The following is a 24,587-nucleotide window of genomic DNA, read 5'->3' as shown; positions in this document are numbered from 1 at the left end:
CTTTTTGATTCAGAGCATCAGCCTCACATTCAGGGATAGCAGCTGTATTAAACTTGTAGTGAAAAAAAGAAACACCAAAACAAATCGGCTTTTCAGGACCTGGACTCTGCCACCTCAGCTCATTTCTATGGGTGTGCTTTGGCAGCACACAGCCGAGCAAAGCCATAGATGTGTCTTTTAGAACATGGTAGCCTTCTAACTTCATTAAGAATCATCTATATTGTATTACAAGGAAAAAGTGTGGCACCGCTGCATTTCTTTCCAAACTAACTCAATTTAGGACCATTGCCTTATTGCTTTTAGTCAGCGAGGCATCATCACCAAGAGTGAACAAGACTGAACAATGAGTAAGTTTGAAATGTCTCTGAAATGAATTCAACACGTTTCGAAGACCTGGGTCCCCTCATGCACCAGTTTTCTTGGGTTGGACAATGATCAAACACAATACTGTGCGCAGCCAGCACACAATATACGTGATCACTTTGGTTCCATTATAAAAAAGACTAACATCTAACTTGTCCATGTCGTGTTATTTGGCAAAACTAATGATATAATTAAATGGGTCCAAATATCAAAACCATATGCATCTGCTTACATTTATACTTTTTTTCCATTTACGAAATAATGCTTTCATTAGAAAATAAAATTCAATGAGCTTCATATGCACTGGTGGAGTCCTGCAACTCAATAATTTCTTCATCACAATGGCAAAAGAAATTCCAGCACAAATAATCTAGATTTATAGAGCTGATTGCAGTGTTGGCAGTTGGCCTGCAGAGCTCTCTAGCAGGCCAAAGAGAAGCAGTCCTTTCCACAGGTATGAAGTGAGCTGGCTGATAGCATCAGCAAAGCCATGGTGAATGATATGGGCAGAATGCTTACAGCCCTGCTCCTTGCAGGACTAGAAGTATGATGTGTCAGTTCCATGAGTGCTTTAAGCAAACTCCTGCAGGAAATGGGATCCGTGTACTTGTTTTCTAGGGAGTTCCTTGTAAAACAATAGTCATGTCTGAACATAAGTATGTATTTTAGTTTAATTTATAGGTTTACTTTACATTTTGTTCCCTCCTTCTCCTACTGCCTGTAGGATTGTACATCAACAGACACTCAAAGTCTGCTTTCATTTAATTAAAGGGGATCTTCATTGCCAGTCATAAAAAAAAATAAAAGATACCAGATATGTGAAATAATGTCTGTTCTCATGACATCTTCAGCCCTGTTTCCAGGAAGATTTTGGGACAGTTTTGAATAGATGAAACAAATGATAAGAAGCAAAAACACTTCCTTTGAAAAAAAAAAGAAAATAAAAAAATTTAAAAAATAAAAGAAGAAAGGAAGAAAGAAAGAAATAAGGATCAAAGGGAAGGCTTTCCCCCACTTATCTTCCAAATTTTCAATCTTTGGAAGTTTTTCTTCTAGCTCAGAGCCACTAGGCAGATAACGTTGTTCATCTGAAACATCCAATTGATCCAGCATCAAGGCCAGGTTGGACGAGGCGCCAAGCAGCCTGGTCTAGTATTAAATATGCAGGTTGGTGGCCCTACCTGTGGTGGGTGGATTGGACCTTCATGATCCTTGAGGCCCCTTCCAGTCAAAGCCATTCTATAATTCTATGATTTATGATTGAATTAAGCATCATAATTGACATAATATTACCATTATCAGTAAATTTGGCTAGGGAAATATCTGGAATCAGCGATGCTGGTTTTTCTGTATATATGCAGGAATTACCTCCACTGCAATCCATGTGCTACCATAAAGCAGGGGCCAGAAGTGGATACCTGTTCACTGTGCTCCACATTAGTCTGGGGTCTGGGAGTCCTTAAGCTAATATAAACCAGAGTGATTCCTATTTTACTGCCTGAAAATTGGAATTTTGTAGATCTAATTTGACATTTGTTCCTTGCCAAAATATTTTGCACTGGCACTTAGTGTTGGAAAGGCCAGATTTTGCCTACTGCCAAGAATTTAGTAAAACAGCCAAATTCTTCAGTTCCTAATTGAGCAAATTTCTCATTGTAGTTTTTCTTGATCAAGAAAGACAGGCCATGGCCAAATGCATGGCTAACTGCCTGGGTATCTAAGCGTATAGTTTGAGGGCCGTATAAAAATATCTAACAACTATTGAGTTTGATAGAGGTTATAGTTCTCATTAAAAAAATAATGGGGTTGTCTATAAATGTCAGCTTGCCAATCTGCACAAGTGACCCTGGCTGCTGAATTTCACTAGCTTCTAATGTTGCTAACTGCCACATGGAAGTGATTAATCAAGTCACTTGAGAAAAATCTGTTACAGATCATATGGGGTTTTCTTTGCTGTAGTAGAGGCATAAATTACTGAACTCTAGGAAATCTTATTCCTCTTTTTCTTTTTTTTTTTTTAAACACATATGTATATATATGTATTTATATATACATATATTTACCAATGTACTGGGAACTGGTAAGATACAAGTTTCCTACTAGCCACAAAAATTCTTCAAAAACATTGTGTTAATAAGTTTGCATTTCCAAAGGAAAGATAAGTAAGTTTATCTTCTCTTCTGCCATTTGTCAGTATACTGTGAATGTAGAACAGTGTTGCGTGGTCTCAGTGTACTGATTACTGCAAGTGGAAGGAAGAGGAGAAAAGCACAAATCCTACTCTGGATCATTTATCATGTTTCAGTCCTTTGAAGACAAGTTTATCACAAGTGTCAAATTTAATAAAGATAAGAACATTGTCAGAAACTAAAGGCCTAACAGCACCTCATCATTAATATCATATCAAAAAAAGAAATAATTTTCAGCTGACCATTGTTAAGAGACTCTGCCTCCTTTGGGGAATAAATACAAGACAGGATGAAACTAGGTGTAGCTGTTAGTCATAGATAAGAGAGATAAAACAAGGAATTTGAGCTATCCATTGCAAATAAGGATGCCTGCAATCCCTCACCTTCTAGGAGCTCTCAGAGGAAAGATGTTAGATTGCCCCTCAGGTGCAAGCCACTAGGAGCTCAGAAATGTCTTCATCTCTGCCCCTCAGATCTCAGCCCAGCTTTCCTTTAGGCATTCTTCAGGCTGAAGTGCTGCAACATGGCTATGCTACACAATGGTAAAGACGCAGCAATATCAGCAAAGCTGACTGGAGTTTGTGGTGTTTAGTTTTATTATTATTACATTATTATTATTATTGTTCTAACTGCTTTTCATCTTTATTTATACATACGTGCATATACAGGCAGGGACTTTCATCCCCACACAGTTGAGAGTTGCTGTTATGGCTCCTCCTCAGCTAGAAGCATTTTGCCAACCAGCATTACTTTAGCAACAAAGTAATGCTGCTTTACACATAGGCCAGATTTTACTTAAGTACTGCTGTTTGCCAAGGTTTTTGGGGTTCACAAAGCTGCAAATACATCTTTGGGAAAATCAGTACCTGGATAACCATTAGCACAACTTGCAAGTAGGGTTCTGTAGAGTTCAATCCTGTAAGATCGAACCAACCTGTCAATTCTTTTATTGAATTTATTGGAAAATTTGCAAATTTGATAAAATACTCGGCCCTAAGAAAGCAGCTCTCTAACCAAACTCTGAGCCTGTGGACTACAATTATGTACCCCGTAGTACCTACTGCTCTGGTACAGTTAAACGAGTCTTCCACAAAGAATCTCACAAGTATTTCTATTAACGATTTCTGCTAACATCTGAAAATCTGAGCAAGTTTCTCAACCTAGCAAAAAAAACAAACTTAGACTGCGTACCCCACGCCACAGTCACAAACAAACCAGCTGCCCCTGTAAGACTGCTGACAGCCACACTCTGTTGTTTGGAGAACCAATCTGTCTCCTTGCAAGTGAAATATTTGTCTAGTGGACTTATTTTGGGTTTGGTTAAGCCATGGCCTGGAGGTTGCCATGAATCTTTTGCTCCAGTGCTCAGCAGTAAGAGTCTGGTGGAAAAAGTTTGTGGGGAAGAAGAGGATTTTACTGAGGTGCAATGATTTCTGTAACTGTAGATCTTCTGAAGTCAGTCTTTGTTGTGTTAACCACATCACCCCGGGAACAGCTAGCACATGCTTTAACCACTCCTTTCAATAGATACAAGAAGAATTAAAGACATGCGTATCTGCCTCGAAAAAAAATAATAATCCAGATTTTAAAACAAAAGGAGGACCAGGCAAGGAAAAAAGAGGCCTTAGTTGATTGACAATACGGGATTTAAAATCTTTCAGATCCTAATCCATGAAGGGATGTTTGCATCTGGCCCCATAATGGAGTCCACATGCCCAAATTAGATGCCTGGACTCCGTGCATGTGCGAAAGGGAGTTAAGTGCCTCAGAAGGGGATTCACAAAAGCCACTGTTTGAGGAGCTGCCTAAGCCAGCCAAATAAGAAAAGCTGAAGACTGCACTTCATCCTAAATCCTCGCTCTCTCGTGGTTTTAAGAGCCTTCTGGTGAATGAGGCACACAGGCTCAAATCCCTCCATATGCAGCTCATGGCCCATAATCCTCTTTCTAAAGTGGGTGCCAAATTTTTCTTTCAAACCATAAGGTGCCATCAGCAGCTCAAGCACACGCTTCCTTAGGCTGCAGCAGAGGGGTTTAATTCCTTCTTTCATCAAAGGGCACCAACACACCCATTCTCCACCCTGAGGCACAATGCAGCCAGCTGGCTGCAGGTGATGGTGAGCTGCAACAGTGTGCAGCAAGCAGGCCAAGGAGGACCAAACCCACAAGAGAGATTGTCTCAAAGCTTTGGTAACAGCTAATCAGTCCCTGATCAGAGACTTGAATTTCATCTAAGGACTAAATCATAGACCCATAGAATGGCCTAGGTTGAAAAGAACCACAGTGATCATCTAGTTTCAACTCTGCATAGTTCCAACGGACCTCTGCTTCATATTGCTGTCAGCAACCAACATGAGGCTAGTGTCCCCCATCGGCCTCAAAGGAGAAGTTTGGTAGCATCAGGTTCTTCAGCCTACCACCAGCAGTGCAGTCCTCCATCCTGGCCACAGTACTCATGAAATGCAAGTGCCAGTTCCCACTGCAGACATTTTTTATGACCTTTCATTTTCACTGGTATCACAGTTACCGATCATGAGTCCAAACGGTTATGCTGAACATTTTGTATTGTTTCTCTTGGAGCAGTGTTGTGAGATTTAAGCAAGTGATAGTATTCAGTCTCCAGTGCTTGGCTTTGATTTCCCTTGGCTCTTGGTTGGGTTATTCCAAGGTGATACAGTAATTTCAAGTCCTTTGAACCACAGCACATTGGATTGCATATAGGAAATAAATACCGTCTTGTAGCATCTTAGGGGTCAAATCCAAAGCAAATTAAGTTGAGGGGACACAATGTATTTGTTTCTATGAGAAGAGAATCTGGCTTTAAGTTGATTAATTCCTTATTTTGCACAGACATATATTTCCATGGATCCAGGATAAGTTTGTTGGAGTGAAGGAGAGCTCTGCACATATATGTTTTTCAGAACTATTATTTTTCTTTGGACAGACCTGATAAACAGTTACTGTCAATACTCACTGAATCAAACCTATGATGAGTGTTTCAAAACTCAGGTTAATAGTTTTTTGATGGTGGTCCTTACGGGCAGATCTGTTTGGAGTGGTATGGGGATATACAGAATCATAGAATCACTGAAGTTGGCAAAGACTACTAAAATTGATCAAGTCCAGCCACCAACCCATCCCCACCATGTCCGCTAACCATGTCCCTCAGTGCCACATTTATACGGTTCTTGAACATTACCAGGGATGGGGATTCCACCACCTCCCTGGGCAGCCTGTGCCAATGCCTCACCACTCCTGCTGAGAAGAAATGCTTCCCAACATCCAACCTAAACCTCCCATGGTGCAAAGTAATGCTATTGTGCAGTTCAGCCATAACAGAAGTGCAGAGATGCACGTTAGAGATTTAGATAGAGATGGCACCCAGAGAGCCAAATTGGGAAGAAATAAGCACTAGTAGATCCACCAGTCAACCATCCAGCAACTTCCAGTTTTATGTTAGACCACACAATTGGCCCAGAAAACAGTGTTTAAAAAAAAAAAAAAAAAAGAAGAAGAAGAAAGAAAGAAAGAAAGAAAGAAAGAAAGAAAGAAAGAAAGAAAGAAAGAAAGAAAGAAAGAAAGAGAGAAAGAAAAAGAGAAAGAAAAACAGCCCAGTTTTTAAAGCATTTTAACTGAATGAGTGCTTAGCTGTGGTTATTGTCATCTTAGTCTCCATCTAGACATATAAGAATGAAAATAAGACTTGCCACTTGCCCATTTAGGGAGTAGGATTATGGAGTAACATCTGTTTGATTTGTGAGAATGAAGCAGTGTCAGGTCATCACTAAGATCGGCACGTTCTAACAAATATGACAATATCTGCAGCATTTGACAATAAAATAGAGAAATTTCTCTTGCTAAATAATTTTAAAACATCGCTTAATGATTTTTATCTGACTGGCATAGTCTTGTATGCTTAACCTTCTAAGGAAAGATAATCTCTTCCACTGTTTAAGAAAAGGTAGGGAAAGTAGGCAAAGGATAGATGCAAATACCCTCCCACTACCCCTAGTAGACGGGAGGTTTTTTCAAGAAAAAGATTTTACAGACATTTCTTATTGTTTTCATATCTCCCTTGGACTGGGACTTTGCGGTTCTGAAGTACTGTAAAATCATAACACAACAAAAAAGAACAAGGGAGAGAAGAGCTGATCTGTCCCTTGACAGGCTCATCAAAGCAGAGCAAAGGGAAATATTGCAAATGGTAACAATTCGTCTCCAAAATGGGGTCTCCAAAGCCTTTTGCTTTTATACAGAAAGAAAAAATTATGAAAAAGCATGAGGGCAAGAGCAAAGAAAAAATATTCTGTATACCACTGAAGTAGGGAAGTGAACAGGCAATACTGTGCTTTGTTAGTTTCAGAAAGAGGGAGACAAGCAAGTTTTATGGCAAGAAGACCATGTAAGGCCACAGGATTGCAACAGGAGTCACAGAGAACAATAAATTGCTTCAGATGAATCAAGCCAAATACTTCAGTCCCGCACAGATTTCTGACTTTAGAGTTCAAGAACTCCAGGACTGTTATAGTAAATGCAAGCTGCGAAGATTACAGTGTAATCAGTGGGAAGGGACACATAAAATGAAGCTTCTCTGTAAAAAAGAATCATAGAATGGCCTGGGTTGAAAAGGACCACAATACAGTTTCAACCCCCTGCTATGTGCAGGGTCACCAACCAGCAGACCAGGCTGCCCAGAGCCACATCCAGCCTGGCCTTGAATGCCTGCAGGGATGGGGCATCCACAGCCTCCTTGGGCAACCTGTTCCAGTGCATCAACACCCTCTGAGTGAAAAACTTCCTCCTAATATCTAACCTAAACCTCCCCTGTCTCATTTTAAAACCATTCCTCCTTGTCTTATCACTGTCCACCCTCATAAACAGCCATTCCCCCTCCTGCTTATATGCTCCTGGAAGGCCACAATGAGGCCTTGACCCTTCTCCAAGCTAAACAAGCCCAGTTCCCTCAACCCTTCCTCACAGGAGAGGTGCTCCAGCCTTCTGATCATCTTAGTGGCCCTTCTCTGGATATGCTCCAAGAGTTCCATGTCCTTTCCATACTGGGGGCCCCAGGCCTGGATACAGTATTGCAGATGGGACTTCATAAGAGCTGAATAGAAGGGGACAATAACTACCCTCTCCCTGCTGGCCACTCCTCTTTTAATGCAGCCCGGCATATAATTGGCTTTTAAGGCTTTAATCAAAGAAGACCATACCCAGAATTAGACACTCTGTGAGATTTCATGATGTTGACACCTTTTTATGTTAATGGCTCCCATTTAGACCACTGGAAAATGCTCAAACTTCATCATCATCTACGTGAAATGCCAGAAAGAGGAAGGGTGAAGAGGAGAGTTACAGGTCTAAACTTCTAAGAAACCTCTGTTTTGTCACTGATAGCAGAGACTAATCCACTTCCTTTTTTTTACACATACAGACTGGCTTTCCTAAAATCATTGAGAGCTGCTAGCTTGTAACAGGCTACCCCTCTAAGCAGTCTTCTCAGAGTCACGAGAGAACATCTTAAACCAGTCTATGTTAAATACACATGTGCCCTTAGCTGAGCCTTGTTTGCCTCTGTAGGAATCAATGCACCTTCACAAAGAATATATTTTTGTACTACTTTTAGTACAATACTTCCATTCATCAAATGAGCAACTAAAAGTTCTCTGAGAGTAAAACCAGCAGATAACCCTGAGGAGACTCTTGACCAGTTATGTTTGGGTGAAGATTCGGGTCACATTTAGTTCAATTTCATTGCCAGAGCTGGGAGCAGCCTCCTGCCTCTCTCTGCCTACTCACACACCTGATACAATGGAGCATTCCACCCCTCTACCCCTCTACTTCATAGCCAACCCACAGAACAAGACCAGCATCAGATCCACTGTCAGCTGAGCTGGGGCACATATCAGAGCCCCTGTCAACTGCACCTGGCTGAACAGAAAGACACCAATCTGTAAAACTCTTTCACCTCTTACAGTGAGTACAATTCATAGCAGGACTGATTGTCTTGTATTAAAATACTGAAATACTAAGGAACACCTTGCAAATCACTACAGTCTGGGGAGTTTTTCCTGCATGCTATTAGAAACTCATGAGGGATGAAGTAAAACCAAGAGCAGATGAAAATGGAGGCTGTTTTGTGGCCAGTAACGGTGTGAGGTTCAGCCTGTGTTGGGCAGTGCACCAGGAGGGTGACCAGAGCTGATAAGCACACAAGCAGCACCAGGATTTGATCACTCTGTGTGTGGGCATGCATTATGGGGTGGCAGTGTGGCCAGTGGTGAAGGTGTCTCCATCAAAGCCATGTGTCCATGACTACAGGCAAATGGTTCAGAAGAGAACATTAGACAGAGGATTCAAGCGCATTATACACGGCAGGAAAATGTATTCAAATGCAGGTGTTTGCTAAATCCAACCCATAATTAATTCTAATCCCATAATTACAGTCACACGCTTTTCTGTTAACATTCCCCTAAACTGGTCCTCCCTCCAGGTTCACAGAGAAGACTGAGGACAATACAGTGAGGTCTATATGGCCTCACTTCCCCTTCCCATCTGCTGCTTCCAATCAAAGGATGTGCTTTCACACAAATGCACACAGACCTGTCTGCAGGTAGACAAATACTATATGTGTAGCTATAGACATACACACACAAATGTAAGTTGTTTGAAAGTAGGAAAGGGGTCAGTTAAAGGGTGCCATTTCCATTCAGATAGCCAGCTCACTATCCAGTCTGAGCACATACACAAATCTGCTTGGAAGAAGATTGGAGCAGAACGGTTGCTTCATTTTTGGAATGGATTTACAAATGAATAAATGGAAATATCCCCAGGCGCTGAGAGAAGAGATCATGTAATTACCATGAAGCAAAAGGCAGCTTATAGATGATTATCTGTTATTAAGATTAAACCATTTACTGAGATGTTTTCACGCTTCTCCAGGAAAGCAACTTTAGGCATCATTTTGTTTTAAAAAAGACAGAAACAGCATCTGCCACGTATTGAGTACTCCCCACTCGCAGCAAGTTTATGCATGTGTGCATTCAAAAATGTTTATTGTGACAATCCATGGTATGACTGTCTTAGATTTACTAAATACCATGTGGTAATCAGCTGCAGTTTGTAGACCTTCAGCAAAACGATTTATTTTTAACATACTGAACAATAGCTGTTTCTCAGTTACCCAAGCAGAGCACAAACACTCAACACTACTTTGAGTCCTTGAAGGGGGCAGTGAAAAGGAGGGAGGCAAAAAAAAACCAACAAAACCAAACAAACCTGATCTTTGTGGGAGAATCTCACAGGAGACAAGAATGCAGGACCACATTCAACAAACACCAGTTTGCCATGACTGGTCTTCCCTGCCGAGTACTCAGGCCCTTCAGCAAGGTAAACTCTACACCCACAAGAACCAGGCATTGTTGTCCCAAGTAACACTGAGCACTGTCAGAAGCAACATGGTAAAGGACACTCCAAGCCTGGCATAAAAGAGCTCTATCCTCCTGGCAGTGCAATGGAGCCCATGGATGGGGTCACTTCCCCACCTCCTTCATGCTCTCTATTGCAAAAAAAAATAAGGTTTAAGATTAAATTGGCAGAGTGAGCCTGAATTTGTGTTCTGGAAGTTTGAAGGGAATTTTTGTGCCAAGCTGCATTTTGTTGTCCTTCCTGTTTACATGTGGGTTGTGACTAAGAATTCAAAAAGAAACTTTAAATTAGAGGTTTAATTAGTTTGTTTGCAAATGTGAAAATAGCTGTCCAAGTGACATATAAAGCGTTGTTCAGTGAGTGGCACTCACCCCAGCCATTCCCTGGTGCTGAGCAACCACCCTATATAAAGCTCTAGTGGCTACTCTTGTCATTTTGTGATGCATTTCTCAGAAGAAAGGTAGCTAGAGGAGGTATCCACATGCTTGCAGGTTACCCAGAGGTTAAAGGAACAAAGTCACACAACATGGTAGAAGCATAGGTTTTTAGTTACCATCAGAAATGAAAACAGACAGCAAATGGCTACCACCTGTGGTGAGCCTCTTTTTGGCTCAGCACCAGCTGCCACTTACCTCTGTCTATGAGCTGGGAGCCAAGGGGGAGATATGCTGTGCCTCTGAACCTACCAGTGCTCTGCCACACAGCTGTGCTACTCCTCACTCTTGAAGCACTTTAATGGCTGCTTCCATGGCTTTCTGCTGTCCCTGTGTTCCTCTGCAGACAGGGAGAGACTCGGGTGAGGTTCAGGAGCTCCCAGGTGGGATTGGAACCCCCAGTTCCCAGGACAGGAGCCATCCCTGAGTACACCGCTGTAAATGCTTGGTAATGTGATTAGTTATCAAGGATAATCCTGAAGTAGCTAGAAGTTCCTAACCACTCTTGATCTCAAGTCAAAAAAAAACATTGCGGAGAATGCAGCTTTTTGGCACCAAATATTTTCAGTAGCGCTCCTCTGGGTGCCAACCACCCAGAGACATCAGGACGCCTACTTTGTGAGTTTCCAGCAGTCATGTCCACATGGCAATCTGAGCAATGGTCAGCCCATGCCCTTGGTGCAGTGGGGAGCAGGTCCCCACAGCTCCACCATGGAATCGACCCCAGGGCAGAAGAGTTCAGGTCACCATGATACAGCTTTGATTGTGCACTTTGGAGAAACCCAGCAGTTCAAAATTATCTTGGCAATTTAAGCCAGTAGAACTAGTCTTGGGACAGATGTCCTACAGATCATGAGACACTGGTAAATCATATGTAACCCAAAAATTGATTGCAAAGCAGTCATTTCCCTGTCACAACTGATTAATCAAGGTCCGGTTTCCACCCTTTGCGAGACCACCTATGATTCCAAGTCTAGACGGGCATCACTCTTTCCATACATTCTTCACCCAATTAGGCTAAACAGCCATTATTTCTTCACACTAATATAAGAATTATGAGTGCTGGTACATTTTGTTTTGTCTTCGGTTTCTGCTGACAAACACAAACAGCCTAAGGGAGGCCCCCAGCTTTCTCAGGAGAAAAGCTCTACCAAAGAGATTATTGAGAAATGTTCTCACTTGAGCTTTGCCCATAAAAATGCTTTCCTCTTTTTTCCATGGACACTCTCCACTCTCTCACCCACAGAGTGACCCACATGCGTTCGCACACAAGCAGTTAAATATTGTGACTTGGGATGATTTTCCTTTGCCTTCCAGTTGCTTGCCCCACCCTAGGTAAAGCAAAATATTTACTATCTGAATGACAGGAGCAAAATGATGTACCACACTGCTTTTGCTATTCGTACACACCAATGGACCTAACCAACAATTAGGATCTACACACTTATGTAAAAACCAAGACCGGGGTCTTTAGAAGCTTTTAGGCGTTTAAAGGTGCTAATAGCTTCCTAGCAGCTGAGAGGTGCTTTGCAGTAGCAGTCAAACATATGGCTTCATCACCCCCATCAAGGCTAATTTTGCCTGACCCTTTCTCCTGTGGGAGCTGCATGGCCACCAACCAGCACAGCCCCTTCCCAGGTTCCTGCAGTGGATCCAAGACCCCAACAGCATGCGTGAGGCCACCGGGGAGACGCTGACCTCCTCCCACAGTGATGTCAGCCAAGGCTCATGGGGCCCAAGGTCACTCAGTAAATACACCCCCTACTTTCCACTCCACAGCCACCGGCCCCAGCCAAAGTCAATAGATCAGAAGCAATCTGTCATTTCCAGGCCACGCTGTTTTGGTTATGATGAGTCAAAGACTTGAAAGGAAACGCAGATGTAGTGAGGTCACCTCATCTCTAGAGCCTTCCTATCTCTCAAAGCTCTGGCTGGATCGCCCTCAGAGCTTCCACACAAGCAGGCACATAAAAGGTCCTCACATGTGCACATTCGTGCCTGCAGGTGCACTGCGAGAGGTTTGGTGTGGTCAGTGCTCGGTGGCAAGCACAGAGAGGTTCAGTTCTCTCTACACCGTGGACAGACTGGTGCCTCCCTGCAAGAATTTACTTCCATTACTTCAAATGGCTCCCACTCGCACACAAAAACCACATCTTGCAATAAAAACAAAAAGAAAAATTAAGTCCAAAGGAATTTTACCTCTTTCCCTTTCCACTAATTCCACCAAAGCAATCTTTTTCTTTTTTTTCTTTTTCCCTTTTGAAAGAAAAAAATAAAAATAAAACATTGGCCACCAGGAGAGCAAAGTAGCCAAAAACACTAATTTAATAAGCTCATTCTTCCAAAGCCGCCCTGCCCTTCATACTTTTAGGTTTCAACAACAGTCTCAAATTATCCCGCACCTTGTACTGCTTTTCTTCAAAAGCTTCTGCGGCGATTTTCCCATCACACCAGCAATGCTTTTCATCCAGAGCAAACCCTGGCAGAGCTGCACGCTCTCCAACAACAGAGTGCTCTTTGCTCACCGAGGCAGCAGGTAGATGGAGGATAGTTACTAGCTGTGGTATAGAAAGGAACAGAAAAAAGCCAACGGAAGACCCTTCCAAGCAGGTCTCTATGGGCCATGTGCGCAGCTCAAACTCCCAGACGACCCCCAGCCGCTGCCCCGGTGCAGGATGGCCTTGCACGCGGCCAGGGCTCGTGGTCACAGCGTTCAGCTGCTTGAGGCTTTGATGCTGAGCTGCACAGCAACCCCAGAGCTTCCGCACTCCGCTTTCCTCGCCATGCGGAGGGCAGCCGTGGGACGTCCGCTCCACCTAGCGTTAGTTCGCCTGTACGTCGCTGCTTCTCCGGCTCGTTTGCCCTCCGTTCTGACTAATGCAGTTTGCTTTGTCTGCTTCGGATCGTTACCGAAAGTATTAACGCTGGTTTGTTTTAATGTGACAACAGTGACAACATCGACGGAGAGAAAAGCTTCCTGAAGAGCAGACATAGGGAAATGGCAGAATCACAGCTCACAGTCACAGGGGTTGGAAGGGTCCTCTAGAGGTCACTGAGTCCAACCAACCCCCCTGCTAAAGCAGGTTGCCTACATCAGGTTGCATAGGAAAGTGTCCAGACAGGGTAAGAATATCTCCAGAGGAGACTCTGCCACCTCTCTGGGCTGCCTGTGCACAGCTCCAGCACCCTCACAGTACAGAAGTCCTTCCCAGTGTTTGTATGGGATTTCCTGTGTTCCAGTTTGTGCCTGTTGCTCCTTGTCCTGCCACTGGGCACCACTGAACAGTGCTTGGCCCCATCCATTTGACTCCTGCACTTCAAATGTTTATAAACAGTGCTGAGATACCCTCTCAGCCTTCTCCAGACAAGAGTCCCAGGTCTCTCAGTCTTTGGTCATAAGGGAAATGCTCCAGGTCACCCATCATCTTTGTTACCCTCCTAGGTGAGGGATAACGCTCTGTAAGAGCAGGCCCTTCTCCAGATGCAAATTAATAGAGAACTCAGAACAGGAGCAAAACAAAGAATTAAGCGAGATGTCACTACATGGTCCAAAACCTTCATAACAGCAGAAAACAATCTCTGCCAACTGTGATTTTTTTCTGTTTTCCCACAGGCGATGGCCGTGCTGCTCACTCCCACACAGCTGCTGGCAGTGGCTGTTGCCATTTCCCTGCAGCTGGTGAGGACCACTCAGGGTGGTGTCTATTATGGAATCAAGCAGCTGCCACCCCAGGTGCCCCAGTACCAAGCCCTCGGACAACAAGTACCTCACATGCCGCTGGGCAAGGAAGGCATCCCGATGCAGCACATGGGCAAGGAGGTACCACACATGCAATATGGTGGCAAGGAGTATCCTCACCTGCCTCAGTACATGAAGGAGGTTCCCCAGGTGCCAATGCTCGGCAAGGACATGGCTCCCAAGAAAGAAAAAGGTAGGCATGTTCCTCACCAGCCTGGCCCTGTCACACTCCACACATCAGTGTTTGGCCATGGGTGAGTGGGCTGCCGTCAGCTGGATGTGGTGTAGATTTGCATTTCTTACTGTATAGCTGTAATTATACAAAAGGCAAAGTAGATGGATAGCCAGAGGTTATATAGGAAAGACTCACCAATGTTGAGGCTCACAGTCAAGATGCTTACCAATTAACATTGGTTAAGGCTCACTGTAGAAACTCCACAAAGGAGCGATTTCCAGAAAGAGATCCAGTCAAATCTTTTGCCCTGAAACCTCTTCTCTCCTTTAATTGAACCCCAAACCTTTCACTTCTTCCAGTATAGAACGAAAAAGAAACCAGACCCAAGCATAACCACTCCCAGGTGGCACCACCTTCACCTGAAATGCTGCATGATCATGTACACAAATAAAAACATGGTTTGGGGTAATATAAAGCATTTTGTGAAGTGTTTAGAGTGAGCTCTAACTAGCCATGCCCACACCAAAAACTTTTGAGAGCTTAGCAATGCTGAGTGAGGCTGCAGGTTTCCATTAACATCTTAAAGGGAGCTAAAGCCTTGGTGAAAATGCAGTCATACCAATGCATACATTTCTGACCAATACAACCTTATGTATTTTTGATCCTGCCCTTCCAGCAATAGTATTCTTATGCCAAAACTACTCCTACCACACAGTCACACCCCGCAGCTTCTGGGTCCTTCTGAAACTCACAAGTTAGTCTACAGTAATACAGGAGAGAAGTCAGATTTCACAGCTTAGTATTGCACACATGGAAAATGCTATTAAATGGCTCTTATGTGAGGAAAAGAAAAAAAAAGAGAGAGAGAGAGAAAAAAAAGAAAAGAGGATGCAACACAGTTCTTTTATATAAACAGAAACATGCACAAGTTGGAAGTAAGCAAAACAGTGAGAACATCCTCTTAATTGCAAACATCAGCCAGAAATTTTCTGGACTTTTCCAGCTACCACAAAACCAAGAGGTACCATATGAGCACGCTCAGTTCAAAACTGCCTTTGTGTTTTTCAAGAGTTGTGAATCCATTCACACTCCTACCTTTTCCTTTTTCTTTCTTCTCCCACCCAGAAATACCCATGCGCAGCTTGAGGGGCGAGCAAGGTCCCCCTGGAGAGCCTGGACCAAGAGGGCCACCAGGGCCACCAGGATTACCAGGTCATGGCGTGCCAGGAGCCAAAGGAAAACCGGGTCCACAAGGATATCCAGGAATTGGGAAGCCGGGTTTGCCAGGGATGCCTGGGAAACCAGGGGTGATGGGACCACCTGGGCCAAGAGGGGAGATGGGGCCGAAAGGAGAGGTTGGGCCCATGGGGATACCGGGGCCACAGGGACCACCAGGACCTCATGGACTCCCAGGAATAGGGAAGGCAGGTGCTCCGGGGTTGCAGGGACAGCCAGGACCAAAGGGTGAACCTGGGATGAAAGGGCCCCCAGGGGTCCCTGGGATCCCTGGTCCAAAAGGGGAGAAGGGTGTTGGGATCCCAGGTTTGCCAGGGCTGAAGGGCCCACCTGGCCTGCCCGGTCCCCCTGGCCCAGTGGGTCTGCCAGGAGTGGGGAAGCCAGGTATGGTGGGGTTCCCTGGCCCTCAGGGCCCTGTGGGCAAGCCTGGTCCCCCAGGTGAGCTAGGGCTGCAGGGACCTCCAGGAGTCCCTGGGATGCAAGGACCTCCTGGCCTGCCTGGCGTTGGCAAACCTGGTCAAGATGGCATCCCTGGCCAGCCAGGTTTCCCAGGTGGCAAAGGGGAGCAAGGCTTGCCAGGCTTGCCAGGCCCTCCTGGTCTCCCCGGGGTTGGTAAGCCAGGCTTCCCCGGCCCCAAAGGTGAGCGTGGGGTAGGTGGCCTGCCTGGTCCTCTGGGGCCCAAAGGAGAGAAAGGCCATGCAGGGCCTCCAGGCATGGGGGGACCACCAGGGGAGCCAGGCCAACCAGGCCTTCCAGGCATCATGGGCCCCCCTGGTGCAGTTGGTTTCCCAGGACCCAAAGGAGAAGGCGGCGCTGTGGGGCCACCAGGACCAGTGGGGCCCAAAGGAGAACCAGGACTTCAGGGGTTTCCAGGGAAGCCAGGCTTTCCTGGGGAAGTGGGAGCCCCTGGGCTGAGGGGGCTGCCAGGCCCCACTGGGCCCAAGGGAGAAGCAGGGCACAAGGGCTTGCCGGGACTGCCAGGTGTCCCAGGGCTTGTAGGGCCAAAAGGTGAGCCAGGGCTGCCTGGTGCCCAAGGCCTTCAGGGCCCCTCGGGTATCCCTGGCATCGCAGGGCCCAGTGGCCCTATTGGCCCCCCAGGGCTGCCAGGGGCAAAGGGGGAGCCTGGCCAACCGGGTCCTCCTGGCTTTCCTGGTGTGGGAAAACCTGGGGCCGCAGGGCTGCAGGGCCCTCCAGGGAAGCCTGGGGCACTTGGTCCTCCTGGCCAGCCAGGTCTCCAGGGGCCTCCTGGTCCCCCTGGGCCACCTGGACCCCCAGTAGTCATCCCCCCGACTCCACCAGCTGCGGGACAGTACCTGCCCGAGGTGGGGCCAGGGATAGATGGCCTCAAACCCCCCTACGGCTATGCAGGCAAGAAGGGCAAGGCCGGCGGCGCTGTCTACGAGATGCCTGCATTCACGGCAGAGCTCCTCACACCCTTCCCCCGGGTCGGTGTGCCCGTGAAGTTCGACAAGCTCCTCTACAATGGCCGGCAGAACTACAACCCTGCAACAGGGATCTTTACCTGTGAGATCCCTGGGATCTACTACTTTGCCTACCACATTCACTGTAAAGGCGCGAGTGTCTGGGTGGCTTTGTTCAAGAACAACGAGCCGCTGATGTACACCTACGATGAGTACAAGAAGGGCTTCCTGGACCAAGCCTCTGGGAGTGCTGTCGTTCAGCTGATGCACGGAGACAAGGTTTACGTTCAAATGCCATCTGAGCAGGCAGCAGGACTCTACGCCGGGCAATACGTTCACTCATCTTTTTCAGGATATTTATTGTATCCCATGTAGAACACAAACCAGACACACACACACAAATCTAAACCTTTCTTCTCCGCTTCAAACTCTTATACCACAAAAGATGCATTTAATGACCATTTTGGACCATTTTGTTAAAAAAAAAATAATATGAAGTTTAACATGCACAGCTAGATATTAAAAAAGAAAAAAAGTGTGGTGAACATATTTAAAGGCGTGTATCAGGTTCATAAGCAGTTGTTTCGCACCCAAGGGGGACATATTAGCTGTACATTATATATTCCTGTGATGCCATGCTTCATTTCATCACAATAATGCAATACTAAGGTTCAAATCAGATTATGTCACTCACTCCTGTTGTGTATTTGACTGATGCGTTGATCATAGTTATGAGATGAAAAACAGTGACTGAAAACAGAGCAGGTCAGTCTCAAATTACATGGAAAAAAAGAGTGGCTTGTTATTTGTTTTAGGGGATTTTGGTGGTGGTGGTGGTGTTTTTTTGACAGCGGGGCTGCCTGACAAGCAGAGGTTCTCTTACTGGAGAGCTTTCCCTCTCTTCCCTCTATGTAAGATATACCTGCAGGTTTGTTTTTGTTTTTGTTTTTTTTTAAACAATCTGTTTATTATGGAAAAGGAATAGTGACAGCAGAACCGTTCCCTTACAGCTGACTCCAGGGGTCTCTGGACTCAGCACGCCACTTTATTCCAGCAGGTGCTGGGTTCCCCTCCAAACACCACAGCACCTTCAAAAAGCCTCCATCCTGTACTCGCACTGTTGAAGCAGATGCGGTAGGTCAGAGAAAACGTTAAGGACTTGACTGTTTGCATTATGCCACGTGATTAAGACATATTGTCCGCCACGTGGCAATGCAGTGGTATAAATTAGCATAGATTCCCATATTGGTGCTATAAACCTGCAGTTTGTCCAGCTTGTGAAAGGACACATGTATTCTGCCACTCAGACCAAAACGGAATCTGTTTACTCTTCCATGACTAGGTGAAGCAGAAGTAGCTCTGTTTGCTAATTAACCAATTAACTCATCTCCTGAGATCAACCAATAACCTTATCCACAATGCTGATCACGCAGATTTATCCGAGAATTTCATTTTATCTAGCGGCTGATTTCCAGTCCCTATTTATACGCTACCAATTGTCTAGGAGAATCTGCAGGCCTCAATCTTATCTGTATCTGGGAAAAGCAACTCTTATGCAAGAACTGTCTGTTCATCAATGGTGCTAATCTCACCTCAAGAGTATTAATTTAAGAAACGACAGTGTCCTTCTCTGTGTTTCCCTGTACAGTGCTGCACATCACACACCTACGTTAGTTGAAAGAGTTAACTGCTCCTCACTTCCTCCATGTCTTAGCTAATGCTACTGCTTTTGATTCAGAAATGAACTAGATTTTTTTCACGCAGAACTAAAATTGGATTTAACTGGCATTACTGTTATTTAAATACAGAGTTTAATGCAGTCTGACATTGACTAAGGACTCCAGTGATATAATGTGGTGCTTTATCTCAGAAATTTTATGGAACGTTGGCAGGAACAGACGGACAGCTTACCAGCCACTGGTGACTTTGGTATGTTTCCAGAATATATGAGATATGTCAAAAGCAAATAATTTTGTATTTAAAATTTTTGTACTGATTTGAAAAAATAAATAAATAAATAAATATATCTTATTAAATATCTTAAAAAAAAAAAAAAAAGAAAGAAAGAAAGAAAAAGGAAAAAGTATCCTCTCTTCATTTAAACAAGGTTGTTAGAAGGAACGTTCAACGCACTAACTTCACGTGCCAGGCCTCAAGGACCGATTTTCCTCCAGCTCCCCCGTGGTGGCATGGCTTACTCAGCACACAGCAGGGTTAGAGCTGGGACAGCACTGGGAAGGACTGCCACCAAAAAAGGCATGGGGGTATGAGAGGAGGGGAGCAGAGAGATCAGATGTCCATGAGATGTGCTGCTAGGTGGACATACTTGGCCAAAAAGCCAAAGTTGGCTATGGGACGTCAGGCCAGGAGACATGAGCTACATCCCTATAGTGTGGAAACAACTTTTCACACTCCATCCACCTCCCCACACCCTGTTGTTCACCCATGGCAAAAAGCCGATGTGAAAGCGACAACTAAATTTGTCACTGATCTAGGTCAGCGGTAAACTGCAATTCCACTGCAGAGGTTAAGTTACAGCCCAGGGTGTGCCGCCCCTGACCTCGCTTCAACGATGAGCATTTCCTCCATGCTGGTGAACTCCTGAAAGGGCACTACCAAAATGAATACGTTAGATACCCATGGCAGGAAACTGCTTTTTGAATTGCACTGAAGCTGCTGGCAGAGCAGGAGTGAAAAGAAAAAGAGTGGAACATTGCAATCAGTACCCATCCCTTCCTACCTAAAGTCTTTCATCACGCACCATCTTCTTAGTTAAACACCACTCATTTTAGCATTCTCCTGAAAGAAACAAGATAAGATAAGATCAGAAAGCCAAGAAATGGTCTCAAGAGGATGTTTGTCTTGATCTTACCCACAAATCCTATATCTAGTTTTGCTGTTAATCAGCCCAGAGCAATATTTCTACCTGCAGCACAGCTTGGCATAACCAAGTCTCAAACATTTTAAGACCCGTTTGCCTTTCTAACCACAAAGGTTTGTTCTGAAGCATGATAACACATCTGACAGTGCTGTATTTACTTTACACAGCACTAATAATGGGACTGGGCACGCACAGCATAGACCTCGCCAAAAAAAAAAGAGAAAAAAAAAAAAAAGCTCAAAGGTAGCATTGCAACAACATTTAATCACAGAAAAATAATTGCTCTCCATCTGTAGCATTCAAAATTTCACTTGAAACAGCAGCAGACACTTGAAAGGCATGTAAACTTAAGAAAAATGGCAAATAAAATAGTGAAGAATTAATCTGTATCAGAAATGGGTGCTGAGATTTGCATATTTCTTAGGATCAGGCAGCACTTAGAAGTGACAGCACTTTATTACCTGCCAGGGCACTGCTAAACAAAAAAGAACCCTGGCACAGGAACTAAGTACCGTACACTGAGCAGAAAACACCAAAGCTGTGATTCTGCATTATTCTTAACACGCAGCCATGAGAAATGTGATTTAGCTGAATCTGTTAGGCACTGTCCAGTTCATATTTAGTGTAACAATATGTAACCTTCCTTATCTCAGTATTTCCTTTATTCCAGTAAAGATACTGTCAAAAGGAAACCGGCACCCTAATGGTCCGGGCCAAACAGAACTTGGGCTGATAGATGTTATCCAGTTTACTGCTTGTGTGCACTTTGGAACTTTAGAAGTCTTTCTAATGGTGCAGCATTTTGTAGGGTTAGCAGATAAAACACAGGAGCATCTCTGCTGCAAGATGCTGCCCACGTGAGCTTCAGTCCACTGCTGGGGAAGGGGAAGAGAGGAAGCAGTGCTGAAACTGTCTGACTTTGCAATAGATACAGAAACTTCACAGGGTACTTGGTACCTATGGAGTCACACTGCTAGACATGAAAACAGAGCTTAAGCACCTTGGGATTCACAATTTGACAGCTTCTCCACTGATGATGTGATCAATGTAACTGGCAGCTTTCAAAGGAAAATTTCAGTGCAGAATCCTCGCCTTCAGGAAAGGCAAAAAATAAGAAGTATTCGAGGTATGCATTATTGCCCTTTCATTTCTTATAATAAAATTTTAAAGCCCTTGGCTAACCCTTGATATTACATGCTACCATTTAAAATGTGGAGCCGGATATAATAGGCACCACAACCTGCAGACATTATTGACAAAGTAAATACATTAATTCCTGCCCTTCAGAAGTCCACACAGAAATGCTGTCTGTTCAAGGTAGAATAGCAGAAACGGCCACGTGAGGGTGGGGTGACGCTGATAAAGCAGGGCTGGTATACACAGAGCCCTACCAAAACATGTTAAGGGAGGAAACCAGTGAATCAGATACTCACTGCTAATTGCTGAAGATAAAGGCTGCTGGACTGTAAGCTGTGCTTTAAAAAATAAACAAAACCAACAGTACCTACTGTTTATCAATACTATCAAATCCTGCCTCAGTCCTGAGCAAACAGGTCTGGCTCTGAACTTCACTGAGAGTCACCCTGCCATGGCAGTGGCCTCAGCCCATGCAGGCTCTCTGTTCCCACAGGAGAGAGGGATGTGGGGTGAAAGCATGCACAGGAGTACTGCCTAATTATGGGAAGGAGAAAGTCATAAACATGGAAAGACTTACTGAGAAGAAATTAAAAAACAGCAGCTGATAGGGATAAATGCCTGCAGGCAACATTCTGAGCACAGTTACAATATCAAATGTCAGAAAAGAAGCTTAGAGAGACCATAATGCTGATGTGATTAAAAATGAGAATAAAGGAATAAAGGAGACTATTATAGGTAAAAAAAAAAAAAAAAGAATTTTGGGACACCATCTGTTTACCGTGAAGTCCTTTTATTCAGTTATTTTGTTTGTGGACACCAACAGGATGCAGCCCCCACCTCTGCCCTCAGCACAGTGAGACTCCTGCAAGGACTTCTGCACAAGCAAAGCTCAATGCTGCCGGCTGCATGATACACCTTGCCTTGGCCTTCTGTTTTCTTGTGGAGCTGCTGACCATAGTCTGAATCAGTGCAGGGCTGGTGCTGCACAGTCACTCACAAACCTTTTCAAATGACTGAGGTAAACATGAGACATAAATGCTGATAGAGCTAAAGGCAGCATCACTCTTTTCTGGCACAGAACTCCACCTACTTCTGTTCAGACTTTTTAAGTAACACCCCTTCAGCCAGTTTATCATAGAATGGCCTGGGTTGAAAAGGACCACAATCATCATACAGTTCCAACCCCCCTGCTATGTGCAGGGTCACCAACCAGCAGCCCAGGCTGCCCAGAGCCACATCCAGCCTGGCCTTGAATGCCTCCAGGGATGGGGCATCCACAGCCTCCTTGGGCAACCTGTTCCAGTGCGTCACCACCCTCTGAGTGAAAAACTTCCTCCTAATATCTAACATAAACCTCCCTGTCTCAGTTTAAAACCATTCCCCCATTTCCTATCACTATCAACACATGCAAACAGTCATTCTCTCTCCTGTTTATACATAAATACATCCTGTGAAAGATTTAGACTTTTACTTGTTCTTTCATTTTTGAAAGTTGTAGAGTACATTCCCAAGCAAACATAACTTATTTGGTAGGGCTGTCTGAAACAAATCAATACAAGAAACACAACCTTCCCAATAAATGTCTCCATTAAATTCCCATGTAAACGCCCACTGATTTAGCTCAGCCGCATCATTTAAACCTATAAGTAAAAACAAGAGAGCTAAATGGAAGCCAAACAATAATTCAGCTTCTGCAATCTTCCATAGTCCCTAGCACATTCTGCTGCTGAAGACAGGAACATTCATTGTTCATACTGATGCATTTCAGCGTTGTAAATGCTTTGTGGCACACTAAAAAGGGGATTACATTTGGAAAAAATATATTGTCATTCTTGGAGGAGAACAGAAAGATGTATTAGATCCTATCCTGGAGGCCTGGGAATCCAACAAACCAGCGCTTTTAGGGTTAAACTCAAGCATGAACACCTCTGTCTGAGCTCATGTTCCTGTTGTTATTTGGGGGAAGCAAGAGACACAAGTAACCAAGACAAAGCTTCAGTCTTCAAAATTCCTCTGTTCTAAGAGAAGTCAAAAACTGTAAAATTTATTGGAAGCACAGCACAGGTCATATGTTTGTTTGTTGTTTTTTTTCCATAAACCAGTACAACACGAGCATTGTCAATGCCAGCATCTTCAGTAAACAGACCAAAGGGTCTTCACCTTTGGCACGCACAGACAGCAGTTCAGAGTCGATGACCAGTGCAGGTTGTGGCTTCTTCACAGAAGATGGATGTCCTCTGCTCAGGAGGAGGGCAGACTGAAGTCTGTATGTTCCGCATGTTTCCCCTTCTCCCAAACACACAGTAATGACTTAAAGGCATTGCTTTTAAAGCCACTTTTGTATTACAAGAAAGATTCAAGCACTGACATCCATCCACTACTTAAATAGTTGTCTCAGTCTCTTAACAGTGTAATCCTTTTGGAGGACGTTAGAAAAGAATGTACTCCAGAGAAGTAACCATTTGGAAAAAAAAGTTCTTGCTGATAAATAAGTAACGTGAATCACATTTTTATACATCCCTGATACTTTCAGCTGAAAGTTTTGTGTTTTTCCCATTAAATAGCTTCACAGAAATTCAGTTAGCTCTGCTTGGAATAGTCCATCATCCTCCGGCTTAGAAGCTTCTGCCTTATGAGGTTTCCATGCTGTTTCTCAACAGTAAACAGTTACGTTGCACTTAAAAAATAAAAATGTCATACAAAAAATAAAAAAAATTTGAGATCTTGAAAATAGTGATTGTTCTTCATATTTTCCATCCAGCTTTCACGTCAAATTGACCACAAAGTTCTTGTCTATAAGCTTCTTCAAGAATTTCTGCTCAGCACTGATGTCATGGTATTCATTCTAAAGAGACGTGAGGGAATAATCATCATTAAAAAACTTAAACTCAGTGTATTACCAGAAATATCACTTCATTGCTCCTTCCTCCTCATTTCCTGTGGGGGAAGACACTAAGAGATGGGGAGAAGACTTCTTAGTATTGGCTGTAGTACAGTCTTCCAAGAAAACTGATGAGTGACCCCACAGCTCAAAACTAGACTATATTTTCTATTAGGATGCAAACCAAACTGATAAGGAAATGGTCTCATGGATATCCTTCCTTTACCAGCTCTCCCACCTCATCTCTGTGCTCATAGGCAACAGCTGCTTAACCACATTTGCAACATAAGCAATCAGAAAACAAGTGGCTCTCAAAGCTCATAGTTCTCAAAGAGCAGCTTAAACATGTTCTGCCAGTCAGCTTTCCTACAGGCCAAAACTAACTCACTTTCAGTGCTCTATGATGCAGGGTCCTGAATATATAAGAGACCGCTGGGGTTGGTGAGGGATAACACAAGGAAACCTACAAGGCATTCACTGCAGACAGCAGAGAACACACAGAGCCTGGTACATCAGGTTAGCTTACTGGAAATCTTGGACAAGAAATCCAATAGATTAAAACAAACATCGTGTCAAACATTGTGTAAATGTCACATAAAAGACTGAACATGCATAATATTTAGAATAAAAAAATTAATTAAAAGCATCTGCAGAGAGAAACCTCAAAATAAAGGTGAGTTCAGCATCAAAGGAAAATCACCTTT

General features: G+C 44.1%; 2 protein-coding genes across 35 annotated transcripts in view; one reads left to right on the top strand and one right to left on the bottom strand.

The window, feature by feature from the left end:
• COL8A1 (collagen type VIII alpha 1 chain) overlaps positions 1-19,067 on the top strand; it is an 82,689-nt gene extending 63,622 nt beyond the window's left edge. For both annotated transcript variants that reach the window (XM_015876563.3, XM_085525377.1), the window contains 2 exons: positions 14,027-14,345; positions 15,453-19,067. In XM_015876563.3, coding sequence (XP_015732049.2) covers positions 14,030-14,345; positions 15,453-17,359 — 2,223 coding nt within the window. In that variant the 5' untranslated portion in view covers positions 14,027-14,029 and the 3' untranslated portion in view covers positions 17,360-19,067. The remainder of the gene's footprint in view (positions 1-14,026; positions 14,346-15,452) is intronic.
• Positions 19,068-21,775: 2,708 nt separating this feature from the next.
• Positions 21,776-24,587, bottom strand: part of ST3GAL6 (ST3 beta-galactoside alpha-2,3-sialyltransferase 6) — a 68,579-nt gene continuing 65,767 nt past the window's right edge. For all 33 annotated transcript variants that reach the window (XM_085525639.1, XM_085525606.1, XM_085525611.1 and 30 more), the window contains one exon: positions 21,776-23,847. In XM_085525639.1, coding sequence (XP_085381765.1) covers positions 23,767-23,847 — 81 coding nt within the window. In that variant the 3' untranslated portion in view covers positions 21,776-23,766. The remainder of the gene's footprint in view (positions 23,848-24,587) is intronic.

This window comes from Coturnix japonica, chromosome 1, assembly GCF_054131305.1.
Source record: "Coturnix japonica strain WE chromosome 1, WE-NBRP24, whole genome shotgun sequence".
Classification (NCBI taxonomy): Eukaryota; Metazoa; Chordata; class Aves; order Galliformes; family Phasianidae; genus Coturnix; species Coturnix japonica.
Note: the sequence above shows the minus strand (reverse complement) of the source record. Positions and strands in the feature narration are given on the sequence as shown.